The sequence below is a fragment of the Schistocerca piceifrons genome, chromosome 6 (assembly GCF_021461385.2).
Source record: "Schistocerca piceifrons isolate TAMUIC-IGC-003096 chromosome 6, iqSchPice1.1, whole genome shotgun sequence".
Taxonomy (NCBI): Eukaryota; Metazoa; Arthropoda; class Insecta; order Orthoptera; family Acrididae; genus Schistocerca; species Schistocerca piceifrons.
In genome coordinates, this window is record NC_060143.1 from 360,577,232 (window position 1) to 360,604,383 (window position 27,152).

A 27,152-nucleotide genomic window follows, 5' to 3' on the forward strand; every position below is an offset into this window, starting at 1 on the left:
CAGAGGAGGCAGTCCAGGCGTTGCGCTTGATACTGAAAGCTAGGCTTCAGAAAAACCAAGACATATTCATAGAATGTGCTGACTTATAAAAAGCGTTCGACAATGTAAAATGTAAGATGTTCGAAATTCACAGGGAAATAGGTAGAAGCTACAGTGAAAGACGACTAATCTACACTATTTACAAGAGCCAAGAGAGAAAAATAAGAATGAAAGACCAAGAATGACGTGCTCGTATTAGAAAGGCTATAAGATAGGAATGTAGTCTTTCGCTTGTACTGTTCAATTTGTACATCGAAGCACAGGGAATAACTTCCATGGTGCTAGAAGGGTGCTGCAGAGGATAAAAACTGTAGCGCAAGGCAGAGATTGGACTGCAACGAACCAATAACTGAGAACGGAGACTGCAAGTGCTACTCTGAAATGAAGAGATTGCCACGAGAGAGGAATTCGCAGCGGGCCACATCAAGCCAGAAAACTCAAAGAATTTAGTTCACCACAAACACTCCAGGGCGTGATTACTATTGTTTATTTATACCTCGATCGTCCATTGGTTGTCTTTAGCCACCATAAATGCAAAATGTTATCAACACGTCCAAAGCTCTGATTGTCAGTTTTTTTTCTATGTCTTGTAAACACGTAATTTTAGTCTAATTATAACTGATTTTCAGGCCTACATTCACATGTATTCTATTAAGTTCTACCATTCGCTGCTTATTTTGTCTGCCCTAGAGTCAATGTGATGTCATGGCAAAACGAAGATGGTTTAGGTGTTCCCGTCAATAGGTATTCCTTCGTCTTCTTCTCAGTCTAATGATATGAAAACATCGTCTAAAACTGCTGCCATCAGTTTTGATGATACGGATTCTTCTTTCCTGATTCCGCTTTCAGTTCTGAATTTGTCACTGTCCTGACGATAATAACAGTTAAGTATGGCTAAATGGCCCGGTGAAAGTCTTTCAATTGGACGCCACTTCGGCGACTTGCGTATAGCACTGTCCTGATGAAGTATAATGGAAGCTGTAATAGTAATGAAGATAATCTTCAATGCGCCAGCATACGTCGATTCAATGCATTGTATAGCGAAGATTGTTACCACAGATATCGATAAAATCTGTACGAACAGTCAGTGTTATTCTTACTTGAATATAAACGGTTATACATCATCGTAAAATCTGCTTGGTTAAAATGTCAGTACCTAGATACTCTGCATTTGCTTACCTATTACCAAACGGATGATCATATCTTGAATCGACGGCAACTGTATTCATTTTATCTAAATCTGTACATGGCTTCACGAGGATCTGTGTGTGTGTGTGTGTGTGTGTGTGTGTGTGTGTGTAAGGATGAGGAGGTGTAGCACTTCCGTCAACCAAATTAGGCCCATAGGCTTTTGAGCACAGGTCTCACACGTGTATATAGTAAAACCCAGAAACAGAAATACTTCAGGAGTAACGGTGACCACTCACCGCAAAAAAGAGGCGTTGAGTCGTCGAGAGGCACACACAAAAACAAAGAAAACTTGCTACCTTTCTGAGTAATCCTGTTCTGAGCCTAAGTGCAAATACACTCTCTCTCTCTCTCTCTCTCTCTCTCTCTCTCTCTCTCTCTCTCTCTCTCTCACACACACACACACACACACACACACACACACACACACACACATATATATATATATATATATATATATATATATATGAGAGAGGGAGAGAAGATTGTTGTTTCCCAAATTATAGGAATCATTATGCAAAATTTCCAAAAGATCATCCTTCAGTACTATTGCATTACTGAAGTCAATAATTTTCCACTAATCTCCAATACCCTCCTGTTATCAAATGATATGTCTTCCGACGTAAACGAAGACGCAGTTTGGTGAATGACTACAGCTACGTTAATAATTTCATTTTTCGCTGATAAGCCTTTCGCACTTTGTAGATACAGTATATCCAAGTATAGAGATTTGTAATAAATTTTTTCTCCGATCGAACAGGTACCACTTACCAGCAGCAGGGAAAGAAGTTCACAGAAAACGGACGAAAGGAATGACTTGAAGAAAAAAAATTAATATTCAGTAACGGATACAGGCGTTAGAAATCACCATACCTGTTACATGTGCAGCCTCCTTATTCTCTAAGATCATCGAGAACAAGGAGCGTGTGTATACTCCTTGAAAATGGTAATCTTATCACCATCAGACAAGACAGTTTAACGACATAAGCACGCGACTTCGACTGAACAATTATTAGTTTGAAGCCTCGTTGTTAGTGTGTCGTTTCTAATAGTCGTCATCAGTTTATTGCACGTACAGCGATCTGTTGTTTGTTCTTTGCGAGCTTATTATTTCAAAACTGAAGTTTAATGTTATGGCAGTTAGCAGTCATTAAGACCACGATATTAACGACAGTATGTACGCAAAAGGACATTTCAGCAGACATCCAGTTGTGTATGTAGAAAGAGACAGGATTTACATTTTGTTACAATAAATCTTAAAATTTGCTCATTCAGCTGGCAACCACATCTAAAACGGCTCCCTGAAGGCTAATGGGAACGCAACCAGCACAGCACATAAGAACGAAACCTTGCCTTCCTGCCAAGTCATGCCCGTAGAATGCGAACGTCGAGACCCGTTATCACGAGTGTTCGTTTAAGACTGAAAGACTAGGAGGTCAGGATGTGGCACTCAAAGAAGTGTGCCAAGCACCAGCGACAAGTGGATGCCTGTGGCTAATGCTTCCACAATGTAGTGTTGTACATGTGTTGTTGGGAATGAGCGTTGTGTGATAGGACGGGAGTCGGTAAAGCACACGGCCTGTACTTAAATTTTTTTTAGACGTTAACAATTTTCTCTTAATTTCACTTTACTTCCACGATCATTAGTTATTTCCTGACCTAAGAGCAAAACTCGTCCGCAACTTTTCGTGTCTCATTTGTTAATGTAGTTCCTGTATTGTCAACCAATTTCATTCGACTACAATCCTTTACCCTTGTTTCTTTTGTTGGCGTTCACCTTATCACTTCTTTCCAAGACAATATCCGTTCCGTTGAGGCTACTGCATACTGACTGTCGTGTGTGTTGCAGGGAACAAGAAGATCTTGCGCTCGGTAAGCGGCCTGTTCCGATCTGGGCAGCTGACTGGCATCTTGGGGCCGTCGGGTGCCGGCAAGAGCACCCTGCTCAACATCCTGGCGGGTTACAGGTAGGGATGCAAGCCGTTGCAAGGTGCCGCTCATACAGTCAGCGCTGTGGGGAGGCTAACATTTAACTCTCGTATCCCGGCTCTAAGACTACTATGGAAGCTCACCAGAAAGCATGGATACCTACCACGGCCTCTAGGCAGAGCGGCTATGTCCATGACCCTACGTATTACTGTGCCGTAGCGCTGGTCTGTACCTCACCTCTCTCGCTGACCAAACTAGTTCTCGCCCTAGTACTATAATATCCGCCGCGCCGTGGCCCTGCTTTCATGTATTCGTCTCGCAATAATATCGTTAGCCCTAACGCCGACGGCATACGGGCCGTGATTTCGACGTCAACGTTGAGCGTGCCGAGCTCAACGTGCTGCTTGAATGCGCGGAACGATGCGACTTGTGCATACGCTACGTGTGCCTCAACGTGTTATAAGGAATCGCAGTGCACTCCAGCGCCTATATCTGGCTCGCAATTCACACTGTTTACGAAATGAACAGGCGTAAAATTCATGCGTTAGCCCTATTAAAACGCTCATTCCTCCCGTGTCATATGCTAGTCATGCTGTTCCATGTGTAGTATACATAAATAAAAACTTCAATATCCTTGAACATGTTATAAGCCAAAAAGGAAGATACCATTGCTAGTCAGTAAGGACATCGATAGTTCTCCACATAAGATAAAACTTGTTTCAACATTCTCACTTTCTAATAACACCCTAACGTCATTCTTACGTAATCACTGTTCCTATTCAGTAGCAGTATCTTTACAATATGTGAAATACAAAACCTGATAACAGAAAGAGTAAAATATCTAACTGCGAGTAGTGCAAGCTGTGTTGTAGTTTAAGTCAATCGAACAAATTAACTCCTCAAAAAGAGCACACTTGTCTTGTATTGTATGTATTGGAACCCCCCGCAGGGAACGTTTCGCACCAGACGAATGTAACCCCAATGTTTGCGTGGTACAGTAATGGTGGTGTACGCGTACGTAGAGAACTTGCTTCAGCAGCAATCGCCGACATAGTGTAGCTGAGGCGGAAAAAGGGAAACCAGCTCGCATTCGCCGAGGCAGATGGAAAACCGCCTAAAAACCATCCACAGACTGGTCGGCTCGCCGGACCTCGACACAAGTCCGCCGGGACCAGCCGCTCCTTCCCACTAGGGAAAGCCATGCGTTAGACCACTCGGCTAACCGGGCGGGCTGCACTTATATTTACTTAACATCGAATATTATAGAACATACTTCTTTCAAACTTATAAGAAAGTATCAGAATCTATTATAAAACGAGGAGGCTAGTGAAAAAATATTTGGATCCAGTGAGATGCAAGCTAACAACGCACCACCTCTTACCTCCAATTCTACGTCTCTAATCATTTCTGATGAGCGACCATGAATGATATACGACCATACTTTGCATCTCACCATCTCCTAAAAGCTTCAGTCGTAGATATGTTATTAAATGACTTTTAATTATAACAAACTGCACCAAGAACAATGCGTTTTTGATGGATTCTCAAAGGACTATTCTTTTGAAACGGCATACTTGCATAATAAGGAAGTTACTAGAGTTATTTACCCGCCAATTTGACATTTCCCGCCACTTTTTTACAACAAATCTTACAATTAACGGAGGACTTTCGAGAGATTCTCAATCTGCTGATGCTTAGAAACGGCATATATACGTATAGCCTCCAAATGAAAGCCAATATTGCGTCTAGCGTCTCTGTACTGATGAGAGATGGCGTCATCTGACGTAGATGGAGTTCTTGCATCTCACGGTCTACGTTCAAACGAACATTCAGAACATAAGGCATGCTAGGTATTGCTCTGCACGTTCGAAAAGACTCCCCAATGTGCATTTTCCACGCTATGACGCCAGAACCCGGCACTCTTTATTAGGGGTGGGCATATTTTTAAAAATATCGATTTATATATTGTATCGATAGTTTTGAAAGCTATCGGTATTACTGAGACAAAAGTATCGATATTTTTACCTATCTCTCGACATTTCCAAGATCTATAGGATTTTTTTTAAAAAACTGTTCAGAGTCACAGAAATGATTAACAAACATTTAAAAACTGACAATACAAGACACACAATGTACTATTAAAACACCAATTTACAAAAAAAGTAATTAATGAAACCAATCGTCGTGTGGCTAGGGCCTCCCATCGGGGAGACCGTTTGCCGGGTGCAAGTCTTTCGATTTGACGCCACTTCGGCGACTTGCGCGTCGATGGGGATGAAATGATGATGATTAGGACAACACAACACGCAGTCACTGAGCGGAGAAAATCTACGACCCAGTCAGGAATCGAGCCCGGGTCCTTAGGATTGACATTCTGTCGCGCTGACCACATTTTTTTCGCTGTCCAAAAAAAAAAAAAAAAAAAAAAGGTCAAGAGTGAGGCTTTTTTTAAGGAAAGTAGGAGAAACAGAAACCTACCTTTACTATTCACAAAATAATCATAGTAGTCCTTACACATTATAACTGTCCTGGAACGAACCTCGCTGCCGTCCTACCATGCAGCATGAAATAACAACAAAGTCGAAGTGGGGCCACCTCCATCACCCTGAAGAAAAGTATTTACAGATATGTAAACAAAGTTTGAAGTACATCCCATTGCTAACTGTGCAAGTGTTAGTTTTACCTAGGTTGCATACTCGCATAGTTGTCCTTAGCTGATCACTTTACTTGGTCGGTTTTACGACATCACCGCCGCTCATCTTTGCGCGCCCGGCGCACCCCAAGTATATGGCGGGTCCGCAAAAACCGTTACTATGAAATTGGCATACAAATCGTTGTACTTTTGCAGCCGTAACAGTTTTGTGTGTCCATCTTGCAAGTATTGCCAGTAATCCAGTACGTTCAGTATGTTCAGACGTGTGCCTCTATAGATGTAATGGACCGTCGTACCTGTGATCCACACCACTGCGTTCGTCTTATGACGCGGAAAATACGTTTCTTCTGGAAACCACTCAGCTACCGGGGGCGGATAATGAAACCAATAATCATTACCGACAGACGCTAAGCGAAGTCTTCGTTCAATACATTCCCCTGTCACCCTGCTTCTGTTATCTGGTACAACCAAGTTTACCAAGCTAGCCACTCTTTTGGAAGAAACAAACGAGGCTTGGCATATTAAGTATTCCTGAGCAAGTTCGAACAAAACGGGTGTGAAATGATGACGAAACATTTCCGCAACAGAGACCATTTTCCATTAGGCTAAATACCAGTGCAGTAATGTGTGTGATTTTTGTGCCAAGGGTACGTTATTTTTCTAGTGCTTCTACCTTTTGTTGACCCAGGCAACCAAGCGGTAAGATAAGCACTCATTCTGCCTCGCAGTTCGGGGCAGGGAGTAATAATTTCCACCATGCTGATACAGTGCTGTCACCAAATCGTGAATTTTGAACCTTGTACCTATCATTTGCAATGGCAGAAATGACACACGGAAGTAACAAGCTTCCATGAAAATGCAGTACTGATAGATTCATGTTCAGATCTGGTGCCCATTTGTAGTACTGAATAAGAAAGTAAATTAAGACCAATGTAAGAGATTTACTGTCAGATTGCAAAGATTAGTAGTAGTTAGAATAGGCGAGAAATCGGCTAATCCCGCGCGGCGTGCAAATAATTTGTTTCTTAAAGGTCACCAGGCCGAACTGCTTCGCTCTAGTTTAATTTGATCGTGGCTGGTTGTCATGCGTAATAGATTCTGCCCTGTTGGATGTAGTACATTATTGTGAACCTATCCTGTGGCACATTAAGATTACTGGAGTTTTACGTATTTGTGGTTGTCGTGTGTAGCAGGTTCTACCCTGATGGGCGAAATAAATTATTGTTTAACTTTTCTGTGGCACATTAACATTAAGAGATTTTAATGTATTTCTTGCCGCCACGCGTAACCGGTTCTGTCTTATGGTACTAGTAATTTATTGTCACAATGTTGAGTAGCACATTTAGATCGAAGCCTTGCACCAAGAGATTTTAGTTATTTCTGAATTATGATGGTTCAAATGGCTCAAATGGCTCTGAGCACTATGGGACTCAACTGCTGAGGTCATTAGTCCCCTAGAACTTAGAACTAGTTAAACCTAACTAACCTAAGGACATCACAAACATCCATGCCCGAGGCAGGATTCGAACCTGCGACTGTAGCGGTCTTGCGGTTCCAGGCTGCAGCGCCTTTAACCGCACGGCCACTTCGGGCGGCAATTATGATGGCTGTCGGATAAATAATAGTTGAACAGAAGTAACCATATATAGTAACTGAGTGAATGTTGATAACATTGTATATTAATATTACCTCTCGTGGCTGTTACAGTGGATTAAAAGAATGTCAGAACAAACCGCAACTGTGGCTCACGTCATTAAGGAAAGCATTTTGCTGCTGTTGATTCAAGTTATTGATGTACTTTTCTAACGATTTCTCTTACGTGCTCTGAAGGTAGATTAAGAGATACATATCTGATTAACTGAACTTAAGTTCTGTTGTGAGCAAGGTTAAATGTATGCCCGGATTAATGTACGATTGTTAATTGAAGAGCTCAGTAGGAGCGAATCATAATTCACTGTTTGTTACAGTTACCTGTTATTAGTTGAACTGGTTAATAGCTCAGTTGAGAGAGATTAATTTATTATTGTAATAGTTGACCTATTTTTGACAATGTCTACAGTTGTTGAAAGCGTTAAGATTGTTTGGCATTATCAGGTGTGTATTTTAAGGATTTTCAAATGTTCAGTAGAGTGGAGTGTAGGTTTCGATTAATATGTTGTGAATAAATTTTGTCAGCTGCAATTATTGTTCATGTAGAAACACCCAGCACGCACTCCACCCTCGCCTTTCTACTCGCCGTCTCGGCTCTAGTTGTGTGATCCACAGACAAGCCCTAGCCTCTTAAATTTTACCTAGGAAACTGAACACTATACTGCAAGTGGTTATCAGCGTAGTTAATGGAATTAAGTCAAGTGCTGTGAATACTCGTTTTTTCCCAGTCCTACGTAATAATCTCAGTGCTGAACACCTTTGTTTAATCTTTCACTTGCCCCTCCTGGTGTCAGGGTACAGGTTCTAATTCATTGAATTTTCTCGAATTTTTAGCAAACATTGTCTGCGACTCCGCTAAACTGCAGATTTAAAATTGTCAGCGGCAGCAACAAGTACTGCAACTTTAGCAATCACTACAGTACATATATTGGCGTTTCTTAGTTGTCAGTCTGTCCACGGGAAACTGTTCCGATTCCTTGTGTGGGGCTGCTGCCTCGTCGTTGTTCTGCAGTTAAGCTGGATATGAGCCTCTACAAAAAGAGTGCCGAAACAATGTCTTCAATCTTTTTCTGTAGCTTCGTCGTCCAGCCCTCAACGAGATGCAGAGAGGGACCGGTCTTTCATAACGGCGCACTGATTCTGTCGCCAATTGCCAACTCATCATAAACATGGCACCAGCATATGTGCCAGTCATTTCTCGCCAATTCTCACAGGGGCGTCCCATGACATTTGCAGTAAAAATTATGAAGCATGAAAGTAATGCCATAAACACATTAACTTCATCAGATGTGGAGTTTTATAAGCGAACAGTGTAGTGTAGATGGCATCAAAATTCAATAAGCCTATTTTGCAAGTTTATTCTCTGTTTTCCCTGTTCCTCCACATCTAGAGGAATTGTTATGGCATTTTCACAGTTTTTCTGACGTTTTTTCTATTTACAATTTTTAATTTCCCGTTTCAGCCTAACATTATAGGAACGAAAATCATTTTTTTGTGAATATGTTTTAGCTTTATTCCATAACTCGGTGGATTACCTGGTTTAAATTATATACGAACGTAATTTCAGATTGTTGAATCAAAAATGTGGCATTCATGTTCATAGCAATACAATAAAAGTTGTGTTTTGCATATAATATTGAAATATACTTACTGTTTAGATACCAAAGTACCTACCTTAAAACTACGCTACTGTTTGGAAAAGTTAAGCGCCTAGACCGAGAGATGTGATCACAATGGAATTTATTCCGCCGATTATGGATATGACACCACACACGTGATTAGCGTTACAGACCTGTACATGCACTCTGTAGAAATTCGGTATGGAGTGCTGCAATCATAGCCGCTAGACGTTGTGGAATGGGATCAAAGAGCACCTGAATATGCCGCTGTGGAACACTCTCTTCCACACGGTTTGTAGGCGCCTCCACAAAGCATCAACTTTGGTTTCAGAAGGACCTGAACGAATAAGTTACCCAGCGACGGTATCCAAGACATACTCGTATTACCGAGCGAGACAGCTGAGTGGTTAGCACACTGCACTCGCATTCGGGAGGACGACGGTTCAAACCTGCGTCCAGCCATCCAGATTTAGGTTTTCCGTGACTTCCTAAAATCGCCCCAGGCAGATGCCAGGATGACTCCTTTGAAAGAGCACAGTCGATTTCCTTCCCCATCCTTGACACAATCCGAGTTTGTGCTCCATCTGTAATGACCTCGATGTCGATGCGATGTTAAACCCAGTCTCCCTTCCTTCCTTAGGCCGGTATTACACTGTCAAATTTCTTTGTCAAATATCTTTGTCAAAAATCTTGGTCAAAGATATTTGATGGTGTAATAAGGAACTTTGTCAAATGTCGTCCAATATTTGATCAAATCTAGGGCCTCGCCGTAGATTTGATCAAAGAAGTCGCTTGCCTTCTGTTCACTGCAATGTGACATGTTACCACATGGAGCGCTAGCATTGCTCCACTGTTCTGTCGTCTGTAGTGTTTTTACAAACATTGCCAGTAAATAGAGTTGGTGTGTGCCGACAACTACAAAATTAATAGAGATGTATAAAGCTGATGAAGCGCTTTACAACGCGAAGCACCCTGAATACAAAAATAGATTAAGAAGATTGAAGACCTGACCTAACCTAACCTAACCTAACCTAACCTAACCTAACACTCTCCTGTAGCAAGGAGTCGGAATGTTACAGTGAGCCTGTCTTCTGCAGATGTAGCAGTTCTTAAGTGAATATTGTGCTTGTGATATGAGGCTATACTTCACTGAGCACATACAGAAATGTATGCTCATCCATTCTTAAGTAATTGATGTACGACTTGACGTCCTCCACTTTAAGCTCACGTAAGAAGTTTTGTTGAATGCTTTTATCGCGTCGTCGTAAAACCCACGGCTTCACCCAGGTATGTTTCCTTTTTTTCCCCCCGCTTCTCTTCTGCATGTGCACACAGTGCAATTGTGGTACATGCAACTTCTGCAGTTAATAACAAGTTGTTGTTGTCAGCCATCTTGAACTTTGACGTCAAATATCATGACAGTGTAATACCCCTTCTAGCGCTACATCAAAGATCTTTGTCAAATATATTTGACAGAATATTTGATCACATCTTTGATCAAATCTTTGACAAAGAAATTTGATAGTGTAATACTGGCCTTACTTCCTTCCCAGGCATATTCGATGGGCGAGATATAAGACGAACGTGCACACCACGGAAGCAGTGGTGTCCGTCGTTCGTCGGAGAAGGCTTGCACATTCCTTGCTACATTCAGCCGGGCATTGTCTTACTGAAATATGGCATGTGGAATAGCCTGGAGGAGGGGCAGTGCTTCGGTCTGTAAAACCTCCCGGACGCATCGTTAGCTGTTCAGATTACCCTCAAAAAGAAGAAGGCGAGATCGTGTTTATAGGCAGTGAAACTCCCAACGATCACACTTGGCGTTTGCCAGCCGGGGTGGCAGAGCGGTTCTAGGCACTACAGTCACGAACCGCGCGACCGCTACGGTCGCAGGTTCGAATCCTGCCTCGGGCATGGATGTGTGTGATGTCCTTAGGTTGTTGTTGTTGTTGTTGTGGTCCTCAGTCCTGAGACTGGTTTGATGCAGCTCTCCATGCTACTCTATCCTGTGCAAGCTTTTTCATCTCCCAGTACCTACTGCAACCTACATCCTTCTGAATCTGCTTAGTGTATTCATCTCTTGGTCTCCCTCTACGATTTTTACCCTCCACGCTGCCCTCCAATAGTAAATTGGTGATCCCTTGATGCCTCAGAACATGTCCTACCAACCGATCCCTTCTTCTGGTCAAGTTGTGCCACAAACTTCTCTTCTCCCCAATCCTATTCAATACCTCCTCATTAGTTATGTGATCTACCCATCTAATCTTCAGCATTCTTCTGTAGCACCACATTTCGAAAGCTTCTATTCTCTTCTTGTCCAAACTATTTATCGTCCATGTTTCACTTCCATACATGGCTACACTTCATACAAATACTTTCAAAAATGGCTTCCTGACACTTAAATCTATATTCGATGTTAACAAATTTCTCTTCTTCAGAAACGCTTTCCTTGCCATTGCCAGTCTACATTTTATATCCTCTCTACTTCGACCATCATCAGTTATTTTGCTACCCAAATAGCAAAACTCCTTTACTACTTTAAGTGTCTCATTTCCTAATCTAATTCCCTCAGCATCACCCGACTTAATTCGGCTACATTCCATTATCCTCGTTTTGCTTTTGTTGATGTTCATCTTATATCCTCCTTTCAAGACACTGTCCATTCCATTCAACTGCTCTTCCAAGTCCTTTGCTGTCTCTGACAGAATTACAATGTCATCGGCGAACCTCAAAGTTTTTATTTCTTCTCCGTGAATTTTAATACCTACTCCGAATTTTTCTTTTGTTTCCTTTACTGCTTGCTCAATATACAGATTGAACAACATCGGGGAGAGGCTACAACCCTGTCTTACTCCCTTCCCAACCACTGCTTCCCTTTCATGTCCCTCGACTCTTATAACTGCCATCTGGTTTCTGTACAAATTGTAAATAGCCTTTCGCTCCCTGTATTTTACCCCTGCCACCTTTAGAATTTGAAAGAGAGTATTCCAGTCAACATTGTCAAAAGCTTTCTCTAAGTCTACGAATGCTAGAAACGTAGGTTTGCCTTTCCTTAATCTAGCTTCTAAGATAAGTCGTAAGGTCAGTATTGCCTCACGTGTTTCAGTGTTTCTACGGAATCCAAACTGATCTTCCCCGAGATTGGCTTCTACTAGTTTTTACATTCGTCTGTAAAGAATTCGTGTTAGTATTTTGCAGCTGTGACTTATTAAACTGATAATTCGGTAATTTTCACATCTGTCAACACCTGCTTTCTTTGGGATTGGAATTATTATATTCTTCTTGAAGTCTGAGGGTATTTCGCCTGTTTCATACATCTTGCTCACCAGATGGTGAGGTTAGTTAGGTTTAAGTAGTTCTAAGTTCTAGGGGACTGATGACCTCAGAAGTTAAGTCCCATAGTGCTCAGAGCCATTTGAACCATTTTGAACACTTGGCGTCTGTCCGCTATGCCGCCCAACAATAGTCTGTCCGAGTGCGTCTAACGAGTACGCGGCCGTCACTTTCGGGCTAACTGAAGTGGGACTCGTCCGAAAATATTATATTTCGTCACTCAGCATGCCAGTGTCGACGTTCACGTGCGCAGTACAGTCTGCAGCATTGGCATGTTCTGGTCAGTGGAAGCCGAGTCAATGGCACACGTACCAGCAGTCCAGCCCACGGAAGGCGGCGTCAAACCGTCGATGCAGATCTGTCCACACCCGTTGCAGCGCTTCAACATCGCGACATTTAGGACGAAGCTGTTCTGTCCGTTGCGGCCAAATTGACAAGGAGGTAGTCATCTCTTGTTGTAGTCACATTGTGTCATCCAGTACCCCGTCGGCGCTGGGTGCAGTCTTCTTCTCTCTGCTGGTTCCACATACATCTCACTGTTGAAACAGTGTGCCCTGTACCAGCTGCAGTGTCACGGAACGACGGATCTGCCTCCCGGAGACCAATCATTCTACCGCATTCGAACGCACTCACAAGCTGATATTCCACCCTGTGATGTCGGCGAGGCATTGTGGCACCCGGTTACAAGAAACCACTTAGTATGATAGCTCCGCACTGACTGAACGTTGGGTAACACTGACCTGTATGGTCACATAAAAATGGGCGCTGTTAGACCTATGTGTACGCCACTTCCCTGCCATTTAAGTTATTTACTATGGCTCTGCTGTTGTACACGTCTCTTATCTTGGCGTGTTGTAGACCATTGCTTCTCTCTAATAGAGAGCTTCATGACGGATATAGGGATTAGTGAACACAAGGTCATTGTAGCAAGGCTTAAAACAGTATCAACCAAAACCACTAAAAATAAACGCAAAATTTATCTATTTAAAACAGCAGATAAAAATTCGATTGATGCCTTCCTAAGAGAGAGTCTCCATTCCTTGCAAGCTAATTATGTAAGTGTAGACCAATTATGGCTCAAATTCAAAGATACAGTATCGACAGCAATAGATAGATTCAAAACACCGCATAATTAATAAGAGACGGGGCTGATCTACAATGGTAGACAAAACACGTCAGAACACTGTTGCAGAAGCAACGAAAAAAGCATGCCAAATTCCGAAGAACGCAAAATCCCCAAGACTGGCTAAGTTTCACGAAAGCTCGAAATTTAGTGCGGACGTCAATGCGAGATGCTTTTAAACCATGTCTCAAAATATAACAGGAAACCCAAAGAGATTCTTGTCGTATGTAAAGTACACCAGTGGCAAATAACAGTCAATACCGTCACTGCGCGACAGCGATGGAAATGTTACCGATGACGGTGTCACTAAAGCGAAGTTACTAAATACAGTTTTCCGTAATTCCTTCACGAAAGAAGACGAAGTAAATATTCCAGAATTCTAAACCAGAACAGCTGTTAGCACGAGTGACATAAAAATAGATATCTTAGGTGTTGCGAAATAACTCAAATCAATTAAGAAAGGCAAGTCTTCCGGTCCAGATGATATACCAGTCAGGTTCCTTTCAGAGTATGCAGACTAAATAGCACCTTCCTTATCAGTCATATGCAACCGCTCACTTGACGAAAGGTCTGTTCCTAAAGAGTGGAAAGTAGCACAGGTCACACCAATATACAAGAAAGAAAGAAAGTAGCACAAGTCACACCAATATACAAGAAAGAAAATAGGAGTAACCCATTGAATTACAGACCCATATCACTGACCTCAATTTGCAGTAGGAATTTGGAGCATATACTGTACTCGAACATTATGAATCATCTTGAAGAAAATGACTTATTGCTACATAACCAACACGGATTCAGAAAATATAGTTCTTGTGCAACACAACTAGCTCTTTATTCCCATGGAGTAATGAGTGCTGTCGACAAGGGATCTCCGATTCCATATTCCTATATTTCAAGAAGGCTTTTGATACCGTTTCTCACAAGCGACTATTGATCAAATTGCCTGCATATGGACTGTCGTCTCAGTTGTGTGACTGGATTCGTTAGTTTCTATCAGAGAGATCACAGTTGGTAGTGACAGACGGTAAATCATCGAGTAGAACACAAGTGATATCTGGCGTTCCGTAAGGTAGTGTAATAGGTCCTCTGCTGTTCCTGATTTACATAAATCATCTAGGTGATAATCTGAGCAGCCCCCTCAGATTGTTTGCAGATGACGCTGTAATTTACCGTCTAGTAAAATCATCAGACGATCAATTCCAATTACAAAATGTTCTACAGAGAATTTCTGTATAGTGCGAAAAGTGGCAATTGGCACTAAACAAAGAAAAGTGCGAGGTCATCCACACAGATACTAAAAGAAATCCGATAAATTTTGGGTATACGATAAATCGCACAAATCTAAGGGCTGTCAATTCGACTAAATACTTAGGAATCACAATTACGAGCAACTTAAATTGGAAAGACCACATACCACATAGATAATATTGTGGGGAAGGCGAATCAAAGACTGTGCTTTGTTGGCAGAACACTTAGAAGATGCGACAAACCCACTAAAGAGACAGCCTACATTACACTTGTCCTCTGCTGGAATGTTGCTGCGCGGTATGGGATCCTTACCAGGTAGGATTGTCGGAGGACATCGAAAAAGTGCAAAGAAGGGACGCTCGTTTCGTGTTATCGCGCAATAGGGGTGAGAGTGTCACTGATATGATACGCGAGTTGGGGTGGCAGTCACTGAAACAAAGGCGGGTTTCTTTGCGGCGAGATCTATTTACGAAATTTCAATCGGTAACTTTCTCTTCCGAATGCGAAAATATTTTGTTGACAGCCAACCTACGTAGGGAAAAATGATCATCATAATAAAATAAGAGAAATCAGAGTTCGAACGGAAAGATTTAGGTGTTCCTTTTTCCCATGCGCCGTCCGGGAGTGGAATGGTAGAGTAGTAGTATGCAAATGTTTCGATGAACCCTCTGCCAGGCACTTGAGTGTGAATTGCAGAGTAACCATGTAGATGTAGACGTGTGCTTCACTTTTTACAAACGGTAGTGTACTAAGTAGGTATCTATCGATCTTTTGAGATACAATAAGTTTTGTAAATTTCTTGTCAAACTTAGTTTTTGGGACATGTCAATATTTCAGACTTACTAAATCGGTTATATCAAAACCGACAATTCACTCCCTATTCGAAATATTCCTGTGGTATTCAGCAATACACGACAGTGAGGTCAGTAACACGCTATTGGGGACACTCCGCTAGGCTTCATGGGATCTATGGTAGTAATCGTAGGCACCATAACAGCTGTGGGCTATATGAACATTGTTCGGTTAACACAACAGTCAAGATCCCAATAACATTTGTTTGTTATGACCGAGAAGCCGCCAGCACCAGCCACAGGGGACCCAAAAAATCTGAGGATGGCTTTAACATTGCCATCCTCAGATTTTTTGGGTCCCCTGTGGCTGGTGCTGGCGGCTTCTCGGTTTTTCATGTGATACCACGATCGTACACTGTACAACACCAGCCATACGGGGCCCAAATAAGCCGAAACCGGTCGTAATAAGCAAATGGTATTGCGATTTCGACTGTTGTGTTGATCAAAGTGTAGCGCCAGATCGCTGCGCTCTGCAGATAATGTTGTCTAAATTTATAAATGAAAATTATGGCAGACCACCTGTATCCCATAGTGCTTGATGCCTTCAGTAACGAATGGAACCTTCGAGCAGAATAACGGTCCGTGTCACTGGGCCATAATTGTGCTACAGACGTTTGGGAAGCATGACAGGCTACTCACGTTGATGTTTTGGTCACCAATTTTTCTTGATATGAGTCCGAAGGAAGACACCTGAGGCGCCCTCTGGCCATCGGTACATAGAGTCTATCTAAGTACGCATTTCAAAGCCGACCACAACAAAGAACTGACAAACTTTTATCTACACTTTGCCAGTACGTGAGTTCCAGAACCGTCCGAGATTTCGTACTGAAAGGTCAGCCTTGGTGAATCTGTATCCGACATCAAACGAGATAAATTATGAACAGTCAGCAAAAAGAAGTCAATCCAGATCTGTTAAGCTGACAACAGTAAATTACTTTTGAATACATTGTGTAGCAACCAGTGATCAGTGTTGTAACTAATATTTACTATCAAAAACAGTCTTTATCACAAATTATTTATTATGGTGACCGGTTTCGACCACAACTGTAGTCATCTTCAGACCACTGAGCATGAACCTCCTTCTGGTGGTAAGTCACTACTAGTAGTGATTAACCACAAGAAGGAGGATCTTGCTCATTGTCACTACTAGTAGTGATTTACCACGAGAAGGAGGTTCTTGCTCATTGGTCTGAAGATGACCATAGTTGTGGTCGAAACCGGTCACCGTAATAAATAATTTGTGATCAAGACTGTTTTTGATAGTAAATATTAGTGATAACAGTGAACTTCAACAGCATGTCACTCAAAAAAAAAATGATCATTACATTGCAGTTCTTCACACTCTGATGAATAGGGTTTTCGCGGCATATTTGTCCCGTTTCTCCGTTCGCTGGACATCTACAGCTTGAGGCAGTGGAGGAACGCCTGCGTCTTATGCAACCGTTGATGTTCTAGGGTCTCGAGGTATGCTAGCTATAAGATTCAAACTGCTTCCACCTAAGAACGTATGATACCAGATACCCATTCACTATGTTCGTACATCTCATCTTGCACGAGGACCTTTAGAAATGTGAAAGGAGTCAAGTTGTACATAAACAAAAAGGAGCATTTGTCTGAATCTGTGTTACTAATTAACTATCATTGAACTTCTACAAATTATTTGGCTTCACTCAGGCTACATGTAACACGTCAAGATAGAAGTAATACCTTTACTTTGTAAAGCTGCTGTTTCTTCTGTTGTATTAAATACCTGCTGTAAAGGCTTAATATCTACATGATCACTTTGTATTTTAATGTAGCACAACAGTTGTGATTCCGTAGATTTCCCCGGCGTCTTATATGTTTATGCTTTTCACGGGTATGCTGCCGGATGTGATCCTCTTCACTATACGATATTTCGGCGATCCATCTGGCCGCCATCTTCAGTTCCGGCACCTGAATATGATGGCCAGATGGATCGCTGAAATGTCGTGGAGTGAAGACGATCATATCCGGCAGTATACCCGTGAAGAGCATAGTACAACAGTTGTTTGCATTGATAACAAACGCCTGTTTACGATGCACATTACCACTTATCACACAGTTAACGGAAGTCTTCGTTCTTAGTTTGTAAAGTAGTTTCTAATAAGAAATGTTTCTAATTTTCATTTAGATTACTAGATTACCAATTTCTTGCTTTATATCTTGAGACAGATAGCTGCAGAACCATTGCGCCAGAATACTGAACGCCAATCACAGACGCAGACAAGAATGCGAAGTCCACATGAAAATTATTTTTGATTCATGTACTGTGTTCGTGTAATTCGCAGTTCAGCTCGAAATGAAGTTTTTAATTATTAACAAACAGCGTTAAGGGGAAAACATAATGGGAAATGAGTACAAGAATTTCAAAATCTTTTGGTAGCCCTCTGCACCATGTGGGGTTATCTACACTATAGTATACGGTTGTTGGGCACACTGAAAAGACAGAAGGTTAATAAAGGAGATCCGCTAAAGCGGAAAATGATACATTAGGCGGATGAGGAGTTAGAAGAGATGAGCATTGGAAGGGATGCAAGGCAAGGATGCTCAATGACGCCAAATCTGTTCAACAAACATGGAGAATTGATTGGTAATGCAATGGAGAAATCAAGAAGCGTTGTAATTCGAGAAAAAAGGATCAAGACAGTAAAACTTGCCGATGATCAAGCAGTGCTAGCGGAATCGGAAAAAAAGCTGCAGAAGGTATTGAAGAGTATTACAAGAAGGGGCGAGGAGGATGGAATGAAGATAAATATAGGAAAGACAAAAGTGATGAGAATACGCAAGAAGGAAAAAAGAAAAAAGACAGAACAAGTAAAATCATTTCTTTACCTGGAAGGTTTAATGACACAGAACGGAAGTTGTACAGAAAAAGTAAGGAGGAGAATATCTGTGGGAGAGAGAGCACTTGAAAAGGTGAAGCAGTTTCTAACGTCCACAAGAATTCCAACTGCTGAGTAAGGGATTTGCTAAATGTTATGTTGGAATGTAGTGGTACACAGCGGTGAATTATGTGTAGTTAAAAAGAAAGAAGAAAGCTATTCAGAAAGTTCTGAAATTGGGCTGTGAAGAAGAATGCTTAAGATGAAGTGGAGTGACAAACTTCAGAGTCCGCAGCTTCCCACGCTTCCCACGCCCGGGTTCTCGGGTTCGATTCCCGGCGGGGTCAGGGGTTTTCTCTGCCTCGTGATGACTGGGTGTTGTGTGATGTCCTTAGGTTTAAGTAGTTCTAAGTTCTAGGGGAATGATGACCATAGATGTTAAGTCCCATAGTGCTCAGAGCCATTTGAACCATTTATGAACAGAGTGAAGAAGTAATGAAGAAAATAGGGGAAGAAAGAAGATTATTGGAAGTGATCAGAAAGAGGAAAAATTCTTGGCTGGGCCATATACTGCGTAGGAATTTTCTGGAACAAAGAATTATAGAGGGAAAAGTGGAAGGAATGAGAGGAAGAGGTAGCAAAAGATGGGGGCACGCACTGTTGGCAGTTATTAAATTAACTGCTACTAACAGGTGAGCTATTATTACAGTAATTGCTGTTTCTCTATCAGTTAAGTTATTCTTTGCCACCTCTAATTCTGTAGATGATCTGCTAAAGAGGTCCTTTCCCAGTAGATCTTTGGAAGAGCAAGTATAAGTTAAAGAGTTATTAGACCTACTCCAAATTTAAATCTAATAAGGGGAGGATGTGGGATGAGACTCATCGATTTGGCTCGAATTATGTGAGTAGAAGCGAGATAGTAGACTATTTTGCATGTGTAGGTCGAAGGAACACGTAAAAAGGTAAAATGCTCTCTGAAGATTTATAAGTAAGGTATGAAGGACTTTTTAACAGTGCTACATGAACCTGTGCCACGGTGCAGACGTCAAGTGCACAGAATGGTAATATGTCTGGTCATAACTGAATCTTGCTGCTACCATTTTTTTCTTTCATTTAAATTTATTTCTCGCAACGTTTAACTATTATTTATAATATACGAATATATTTAAACAGCTCACTTCATTTATGTAAAATTAATATATTCAATTTAGCTACGATTACCACCTTTATAAATCAAAAGGCTATAGATGGTGATGTTGTTGTTGTTGCGGTTTTCAGTCCAGAGACTGGTTTGATGCAGCTCTCCATGCTACTCTATCCTGTGCAAGGTTCATCTCCCAGTACCTACTGCAACCTACATCCTTCTGAATCTGTTTAGTGTTTTCATCTCTTGGTCTCCCTCTACGATTTTTACCCTCCACGCTGCCCTCTAATACTAAATTGGTGATCCCTTGATACCTCAGAATATGCCCCACCAACCGATCCCTTCTTCTAGTCAAGTTGTGCCACAAATTTCTTTTCTCTCCAGTTCTATTCAATACCTCCTCATTAGTTATGTGATCTACCCATCTAATCTTCAGCATTCTTCTGTAGCACTACATTTCGAAAGCTTCTATTCTCTTCTTGTCTAAACTATTTATCGTCCATGTTTCACTTCCATACATGGCTACACTGCATACAAATACATTCAGAAACGACTTCCTGACACTTAAATCTATACTCGATGTTAACAAATTTCTCTTCTTCAGAAACGCTTTCCTTGCCATCGCCAGTCTCCATATTATATCCTCCCTACTTCGTCCATCATCAGTTATTTTGCTCCCCAAATAGCAAAACTCCTTTACTACTTTAAGTGTCTCATTTCCTAATCTAATTTCCTCAGCATCACCCGACTTATTTCGACTACATTCCATCATCCTCGTTTTGCTTTTGTTGATGTTCATCTTATATCCTCCTTTCAAGACACTGTCCATTCCGTTCATCTGCTCTTCCATGTCCTTTGCTGTCTCTGACAGAATTACAATGTCATCGGCGAACCTCAAAGTTTTAATTTCTTCTCCATAGATTTTAATTCCTACTCCGAATTTTTCTTTTGTTTTCTTTACTGCTTGCTCAATATACAGATTGAATAACATCGGGGAGAGGCTACAACCCTGCCTCACTCCCTTCCCAACCACTGCTTCCCTTTCATGCCTCTCGACTCTTATAACTGCCATCTGGTTTCTGTACAAATTGTAAATGGTATTTCGCTTCCTGTATTTTACCACTGCCACCTTCAGAATTTGAAAGATAGTATTCCAATCAATATTGTCAAAAGCTTTCTCTAAGATGGTGATAAGAAAAGAGAATATACAAGGAAATTTAGTGTGAAAGTATATGAAAAGAATTAGATCCACAGATTTGATGTTAATAATGCACCTCTTTGCTTTCAGTGTTTGCTGTTCGGGAATGGTGATGCGCAGGGTACAGGGGAGTGAAAGATATTAATGCACTGATAAAAAAACATAGCTGTAATCATAAACATACAAACAACATACTTGATGTTAGTGCATTAGGTAAAGCTAATATCGCAAAAACATTAAGTCGCACCTATCACAATGATAGAATAAAATAGTCTTTTTTTTTAATACAGTAGCACATCGGCAAAATTTCAGTAACCACCATTGTAAAGGAGAAAGAAAAGATAATAATCAAGTAAGCTAGGAGAGCACTGGTCGAATAGGATGGTGAGAAATGTTTTTGTTGCTGGTGTATATGTGCATGCATTGCCATGACAGCCGTGAGTGAGTAGCTGCCTTCACCTGCCGACAGGTGTTCTGAGGTGACGGGATCCATCCTGACGAATGGGTCACCACGCAACCTGCGCCAGTTCCGCAAGATGTCGCGCTACATCATGCAGGAGGACCTAGTGCAGCCTCACCTCACTGTATTGGAGGCCATGCTCATCGCTGCTGACCTGAAGCTGGGCAACCATCTCACCAGGAGCCAGAAGCGCACAGCCGTGAGTCTTTGTTTTCCGCACTACTCGATTTTTTTTAAAAAAAAAAAACGTGTTGCCACAGATTCAGATTGTGGCAGTCTGTATTGGTAAGTATTCTTGTGCACGAAATTTCTTAGCAGATTAAAATGTATGCTGAGCTGAAAGCAGCCCTGGACCATCGTCATTCGCAGGTAGGCACTCTCATCAGTAGCGAGTTGTTTTCATGTGTTGCTTCCTTTGTTCGCACAAAATAGTGTGAGTTGTTAGCATTTCAAGTTGTTGCTTTTATGATACATTATGTTTCTAAATGTCACTTTCTTTTTTGTTCTTTTTCTTCTTCGACGCGACCAATAACCACGCACTTTACCTTCTCATGCGCTGTTGTATTTTTCCATTTTTCGCTTTGGTCACATTTTTCGCTTCGGTCACATTTTCACTTTGATCACATTTTTCCCTGCTCAGATGGTGTCACACAAACAAAACAATGATGGTAACGGCATTTCTTACTAAATGCAGGGACTCAAGTTTATATCCTTGTGACATATACTTTTGAGCTTTCATGAAGTTCCATTATGGCACAGACTCCAGAGCAAAATTTAAATTAAATTCTTGAACATGTTGTTCGATTAAAAAAGTCTTATATGTTGACCTGAAGCTGTGATGCTCAATTCCGTGAGGAATCTCCCTACAACTCTTCTCACGTCCCGTTGATCTTTCTAGAAAGATGCTATGAACACAAACACCACCTTCCTATTATTATCTATTGCCTTTAAAGAATTACGTGACGAATTTACACTTTCCTTCTGTAATAAATTTAGTATGTGTTTTATATATCTTTCCAATATCCTTATGCACCTCTCGATTGTGTTGTCAAATTTTCTAACGTCAAATTAGACATACTAGTCTCTGATCAAAGCCGGTCGGTGTGGCCGAGCGGTTCTAGGCGCTTCAGTGTGGAACCGCGCGACCGCTACGGTCGCAGGTTCGAATCCTGACTCGGGCATGGATGTGTGTGATGTCCTTACGTTATTTAGGTTTTAGTAGTTCTAAGTTCTAGGGGACTGATGACCACAGCAGTTAAGTCCCATAGTGCTCAAAGCCATTTGAACCATTTTCTCTGATCAAATAATATCTTACTTTGTCAGTTCTACCTTTTTTTAAAAATTTTCTTTCGCATTTATCATGAAAATGAAATGGTAAAGCAATTCCGAAATTTCAGCAAATGTATACATTTTGAAATCTTATTTAGGTTAGTACCAGTATAATAACCACAATTTTAAAGATCCTGGTGTATTCCTGTGTGCTCCACTAAAAATATAAAAAGAATTATGACAGTTTCGAGAACACAGGAGGTTCTTAGCCCTCGTCCTAAAGTACAAGGTGCATCTAAAATGTTAACTGAATCGATCAGTGTCCTAACAGAAAGATGTAGTACAAGTGGCGATTCTGTGGTTAAATGTAAATATAGAACCTGTGTAATGAATGTCACTTCAGTTGCATAACGGATGATAATATCTGTTATGCAGTTATCTGTAGAATGAATGTTATTACCACAACGATAAATTCAAATCATTAGCAACTAATAAAAATGTGAAGCAAGCTGTATTCAGTAGTATTATTTGCACTAATTGTTTATTTTATGAAAAATATGTAAGCATCAATCTATAAATGTGAACCTAACTGAACTATTGTAAATACGTATTGCAACTACACAGGACAAGTTTAACTGTATTTTATATAACTGTTTTTATATCAGAAATCCATCGCAAAGTAACACACAGTAGGTGACGTCATTAAATTTTCCTAGCGGAAACGTTTTAAAAAGCAGGGGGCTCTCCTTGCTTCCATCCAACAATTTTACCATTCACCACTCACAGAATCTTATTTAAGAACTTGCTGTTATTGAGGTTTTCAGCAGCGTAAGTCCTAGGTCTTTTTACTAACTGCGGTGTAGGAAACATGCAGCAAAGTAGTGACGATCTCTGCGCACGTCTGCATTCGGACTAACTGCCAGCTGCCACAACACTTTACAGACTCTCGTGACAGGCTATGCAACAGTCAGAGCAGTTCAGAAATCATTAAGTCGTCAGGAGATGGATTGGAAACCAAATTAGTGTTGCTCTCCGACTCATATATAACGAAAAATAGAGTACTGCTTAATGTGGTAGAGTGCTAGCAATTGCCGGCCGTTGTGACCGAGCGGTTCTAGGTGCTTCAGTCAGGAACCGCGCTGCTGCTGCGGTTGCAGGTTCGAATCCTGCCTCGGGCATGGATGTGTGTGATGTCCTTAGGTTAGTTAGATCTAAGTAGTTCTAAGTGTAGGGGATTGATGACCTCGCTTGTTAAGACTCATAGTGCTTAGAGCCATTAGAACCATTTCTTGCTAGTAATTACACTTTGTTAATTCCTACACGAATATTCTGGTAACCTAAAAAAGCCGTTAGTATGACAATCAGGAATTAAATTAAGAACTCGAGGAAACGTGTGAAATTCTGCCTTATTTTGGATTTTGTCTGTCCTGGACGTACTGCAAATAGAAAATTTCCTTTTTTTTTTGGCAAAGCATCAGCAACAGTAATACAGGGTTATTACAAATGATTGAAGCGATTTCACAGCTCTACAATAACTTTATTATTTGAGATATTTTCACAATGCTTTGCACACACATACAAAAACTCAAAGTTTTTTAGGCATTCACAAATGTTCGATATATGCCCTAACGTTTTTTTTCGCAGAGGAAAAAGGGGCCGTAAACTTTAAACCGTGAGATTGCACAAAACACGTTAACTTTTGGTGAATTGTGAATTTGCTGCACGAATGTGTGAGGATTCTCTACCGCCCAGATTCGCACATTGTGTCTGTTCACTTCACCATTAAGAAAAAATGTTGCTTCATCACTGAAAACAAGTTTCGCACTGAACGCATTCTCTTCCATGAGCTGTTGCAACCGCGCCGAAAATTCAAAGCGTTTGACTTTGTCATCGGGTGTCAGGGCTTGTAGCAATTGTAAACGGTAAGGCTTGTGCTTTAGCCTTTTCCGTAAGATTTTCCAAACCGTCGGCTGTGGTACGTTTAGCTCCCTGCTTGCTTTATTTGTCGACTTCCGCGGGCTACGCGTGAAACTTGCCCGCACGCGTTCAACCGTTTCTTCGCTCACTGCAGGCCGACCCGTTGACTTCCCCTTACAGAAGCATCCAAAAGCTTTAAACTGTGCATACCATCGCCGAATGGAGTTAGCAGTTGGTGGATCTTTGTTGAACTTCGTCCTGAAGTGTCGTTGCACTGTTATGACTGACTGATGTGAGTGCATTTCAGGCACGACATACGCTTTCTCGGCTCCTGTCGCCATTTTGTCTCTGGCGGCAGAAACCTGAAGTGCGGCTTCAGCCGAACAAAACTTTATGAGTTTTTCTACGTATCTGTAGTGTATCGTGACCATATGTCAATGAATGGAGCTACAGTGAATGTATGAAATCGCTTCAATCATTTGTAATAGCCCTGTATTGTACTCATTGTGAGTAGATGATTCAAACAACTATACGATCAGAATGGTATGGGTGCTCAGTGAGTAAATGCTGTCACGTTGTCTGGCTGCTTTGAACGGTGGTAGCGGTGGCGCACTAAATCTTGTGCTGACGACATAAACCATTGTTCTTCTTATCGGCAACAACGCTGATTACGCTCTACCTATTTCATCCAGTTCTGCAAGCTAGAACCCACTACGCACAGATTTTTGAATACACCGCCGCACATTCCCCTCAAGAGCAAGCAGAGAGTGGAACCAAAACTCCTAACCTTAAAAGGAAACACCTGTCAATCTGTTCAACCTACTACGCGAAGCTCAGTGTAAGTTAAACATTGCTCACACTGCAGTTAAATCACGCACCACTGTTTGCCAGATACATCCCAAAATCAATTTAGAACCAAAGTCGCTTGTATTTGGCACCAATTTGATAATCTGATTTGAATAATGTAGTCCATAATTCATGAGCTTTTAATGATACAAAAATGACTATGGATTCATCATTGTGATGATTGCGAGTACATTAATTGCGGATAACCGCATAACAAATATTACCATCTTCTATGCATCTAAAGAGACATTGGTTGTACAGGGTGTTCAAAAAAAATGTGTCGAATACTTTGACAGGAGGTAGTACTCATCGAAACAAGAAAAATAAGTCCAATAAACATGAGTCCGAAACAGCATGCTCTCGGATATAAACACGTGTTTATAGGAAGGGCTGCGCGACGCTTGGTTACGGGTATTACACTACTGGCCATTAAAATTGCTACACCAAGAAGAAATGCAGATGATAAACGGGTATTCTTTGGACAAATATATTATACTAGAACTGACATGTGATTACATTTTCACGCAATTTGGGTGCATAGATCCTGAGAAATCAGTACGAAGAACAACCACTGACCGTAATAACGGCCTTGATACGCCTCGGAATTGAGTCAAACGGAGCTTGGATGGCCTGTTCGGGTACAGCTTCCCATGCAGCTGCAACACGAGACCACAGTTCATCAAGAGTAGTGACCGGCGTATTGTGACGAGCCAGTTGCTCGGCCACCATTGACCAGACGTTTTCAATTGGTGAGAGATCCGGAGAATGTGCTGGCCAGGGCAGCAGCCGAACATTTTCCGTATCCAGAAAGGCCCGTACAGGACCTGCAACATGCGCTCGTCCATTATCCTGCTGAAATGTAGGGTTTCGCAGGGATCGAATGAAGGGTAGAGCCACGGGTCGAAACACATCTGAAATGTAACGTCCACTGTTCAAAGTGCCGTCAATGCGAACAAGAGGTGACCGAGGCGTGTAACCGATGGCACCCCATACCATCACGCCGAGTGATACGCCAGTATGGCGATGACGAATACATGCTTCCAATGTGCGTTCACCGCGATGTCGCCAAACACGGATGCGACCATCACGATGCTGTAAACAGAACCTGGATTCATCCGAAAAAACTGACGTTTTGCCAATCGTGCACCCAGGTTCGTCGTTGAGTACACTACCGCAGGCGCTCCTGTCTGTGATGCAGCGTCAAGGGTAACCGCAGCCATGGTCTCCGAGCTGATAGTCCATGCTGCTGCAAACGTCGTCGAACCGTTCGTGCAGATGGTTGTTATGTGGCAAACGTCCCCAATCTATTGACTCAGGGATCGAGACGTGGCTGCACGATCCGTTACAGCCATGCGGATAAGATACCTGTCATCTCGACTGCTAGTGAAGGAGAGTGTTAGGATCCAGCACGGCGTTCCGTATTACCCTCCTGAACCCACCGATTCCATATTCTGCTAACAGTAATTGGATCTCGACCGACGCGAGCAGCAATGTCGCGATACGATAAACCGCAATCGCAATAGGCTACAATCCGACCTTTATCAAAGTGGGAAACGTGATAGTACGCATTTCTCCTCTTTACACGAGGTATCACAACTACGTTTCACCAGGCAACGCCGGTCAACTGCTGTTTGTGTATGAGAAATCGGTTGGAAACGTTCCTCATGTCAGCACGTTGTAGGTGTCGCCACCGGCGCCAACCTTGTGTGAGTGCTCTGAAAAGTTAATAATTTGCATCTCACAGCATCTTCTTCCAGTCAGTTAAATTTCGCGTCTGTAGTACGTCAACTTCGTGGTGTAGCTGTTTTAATGGCCAGTAGTGTAGCTCAGTCGTTACAC

General features: G+C 41.7%; 1 protein-coding gene across 2 annotated transcripts in view; it reads left to right on the plus strand.

The window, feature by feature from the left end:
• Positions 1 to 27,152, plus strand: part of LOC124802956 (ATP-binding cassette subfamily G member 4-like) — a 486,150-nt gene that overhangs the window by 420,901 nt on the left and 38,097 nt on the right. For both annotated transcript variants that reach the window (XM_047264047.1, XM_047264048.1), the window contains exons 2-3: positions 3,077 to 3,194; positions 21,291 to 21,480. In XM_047264047.1, coding sequence (XP_047120003.1) covers positions 3,077 to 3,194; positions 21,291 to 21,480 — 308 coding nt within the window. The remainder of the gene's footprint in view (positions 1 to 3,076; positions 3,195 to 21,290; positions 21,481 to 27,152) is intronic.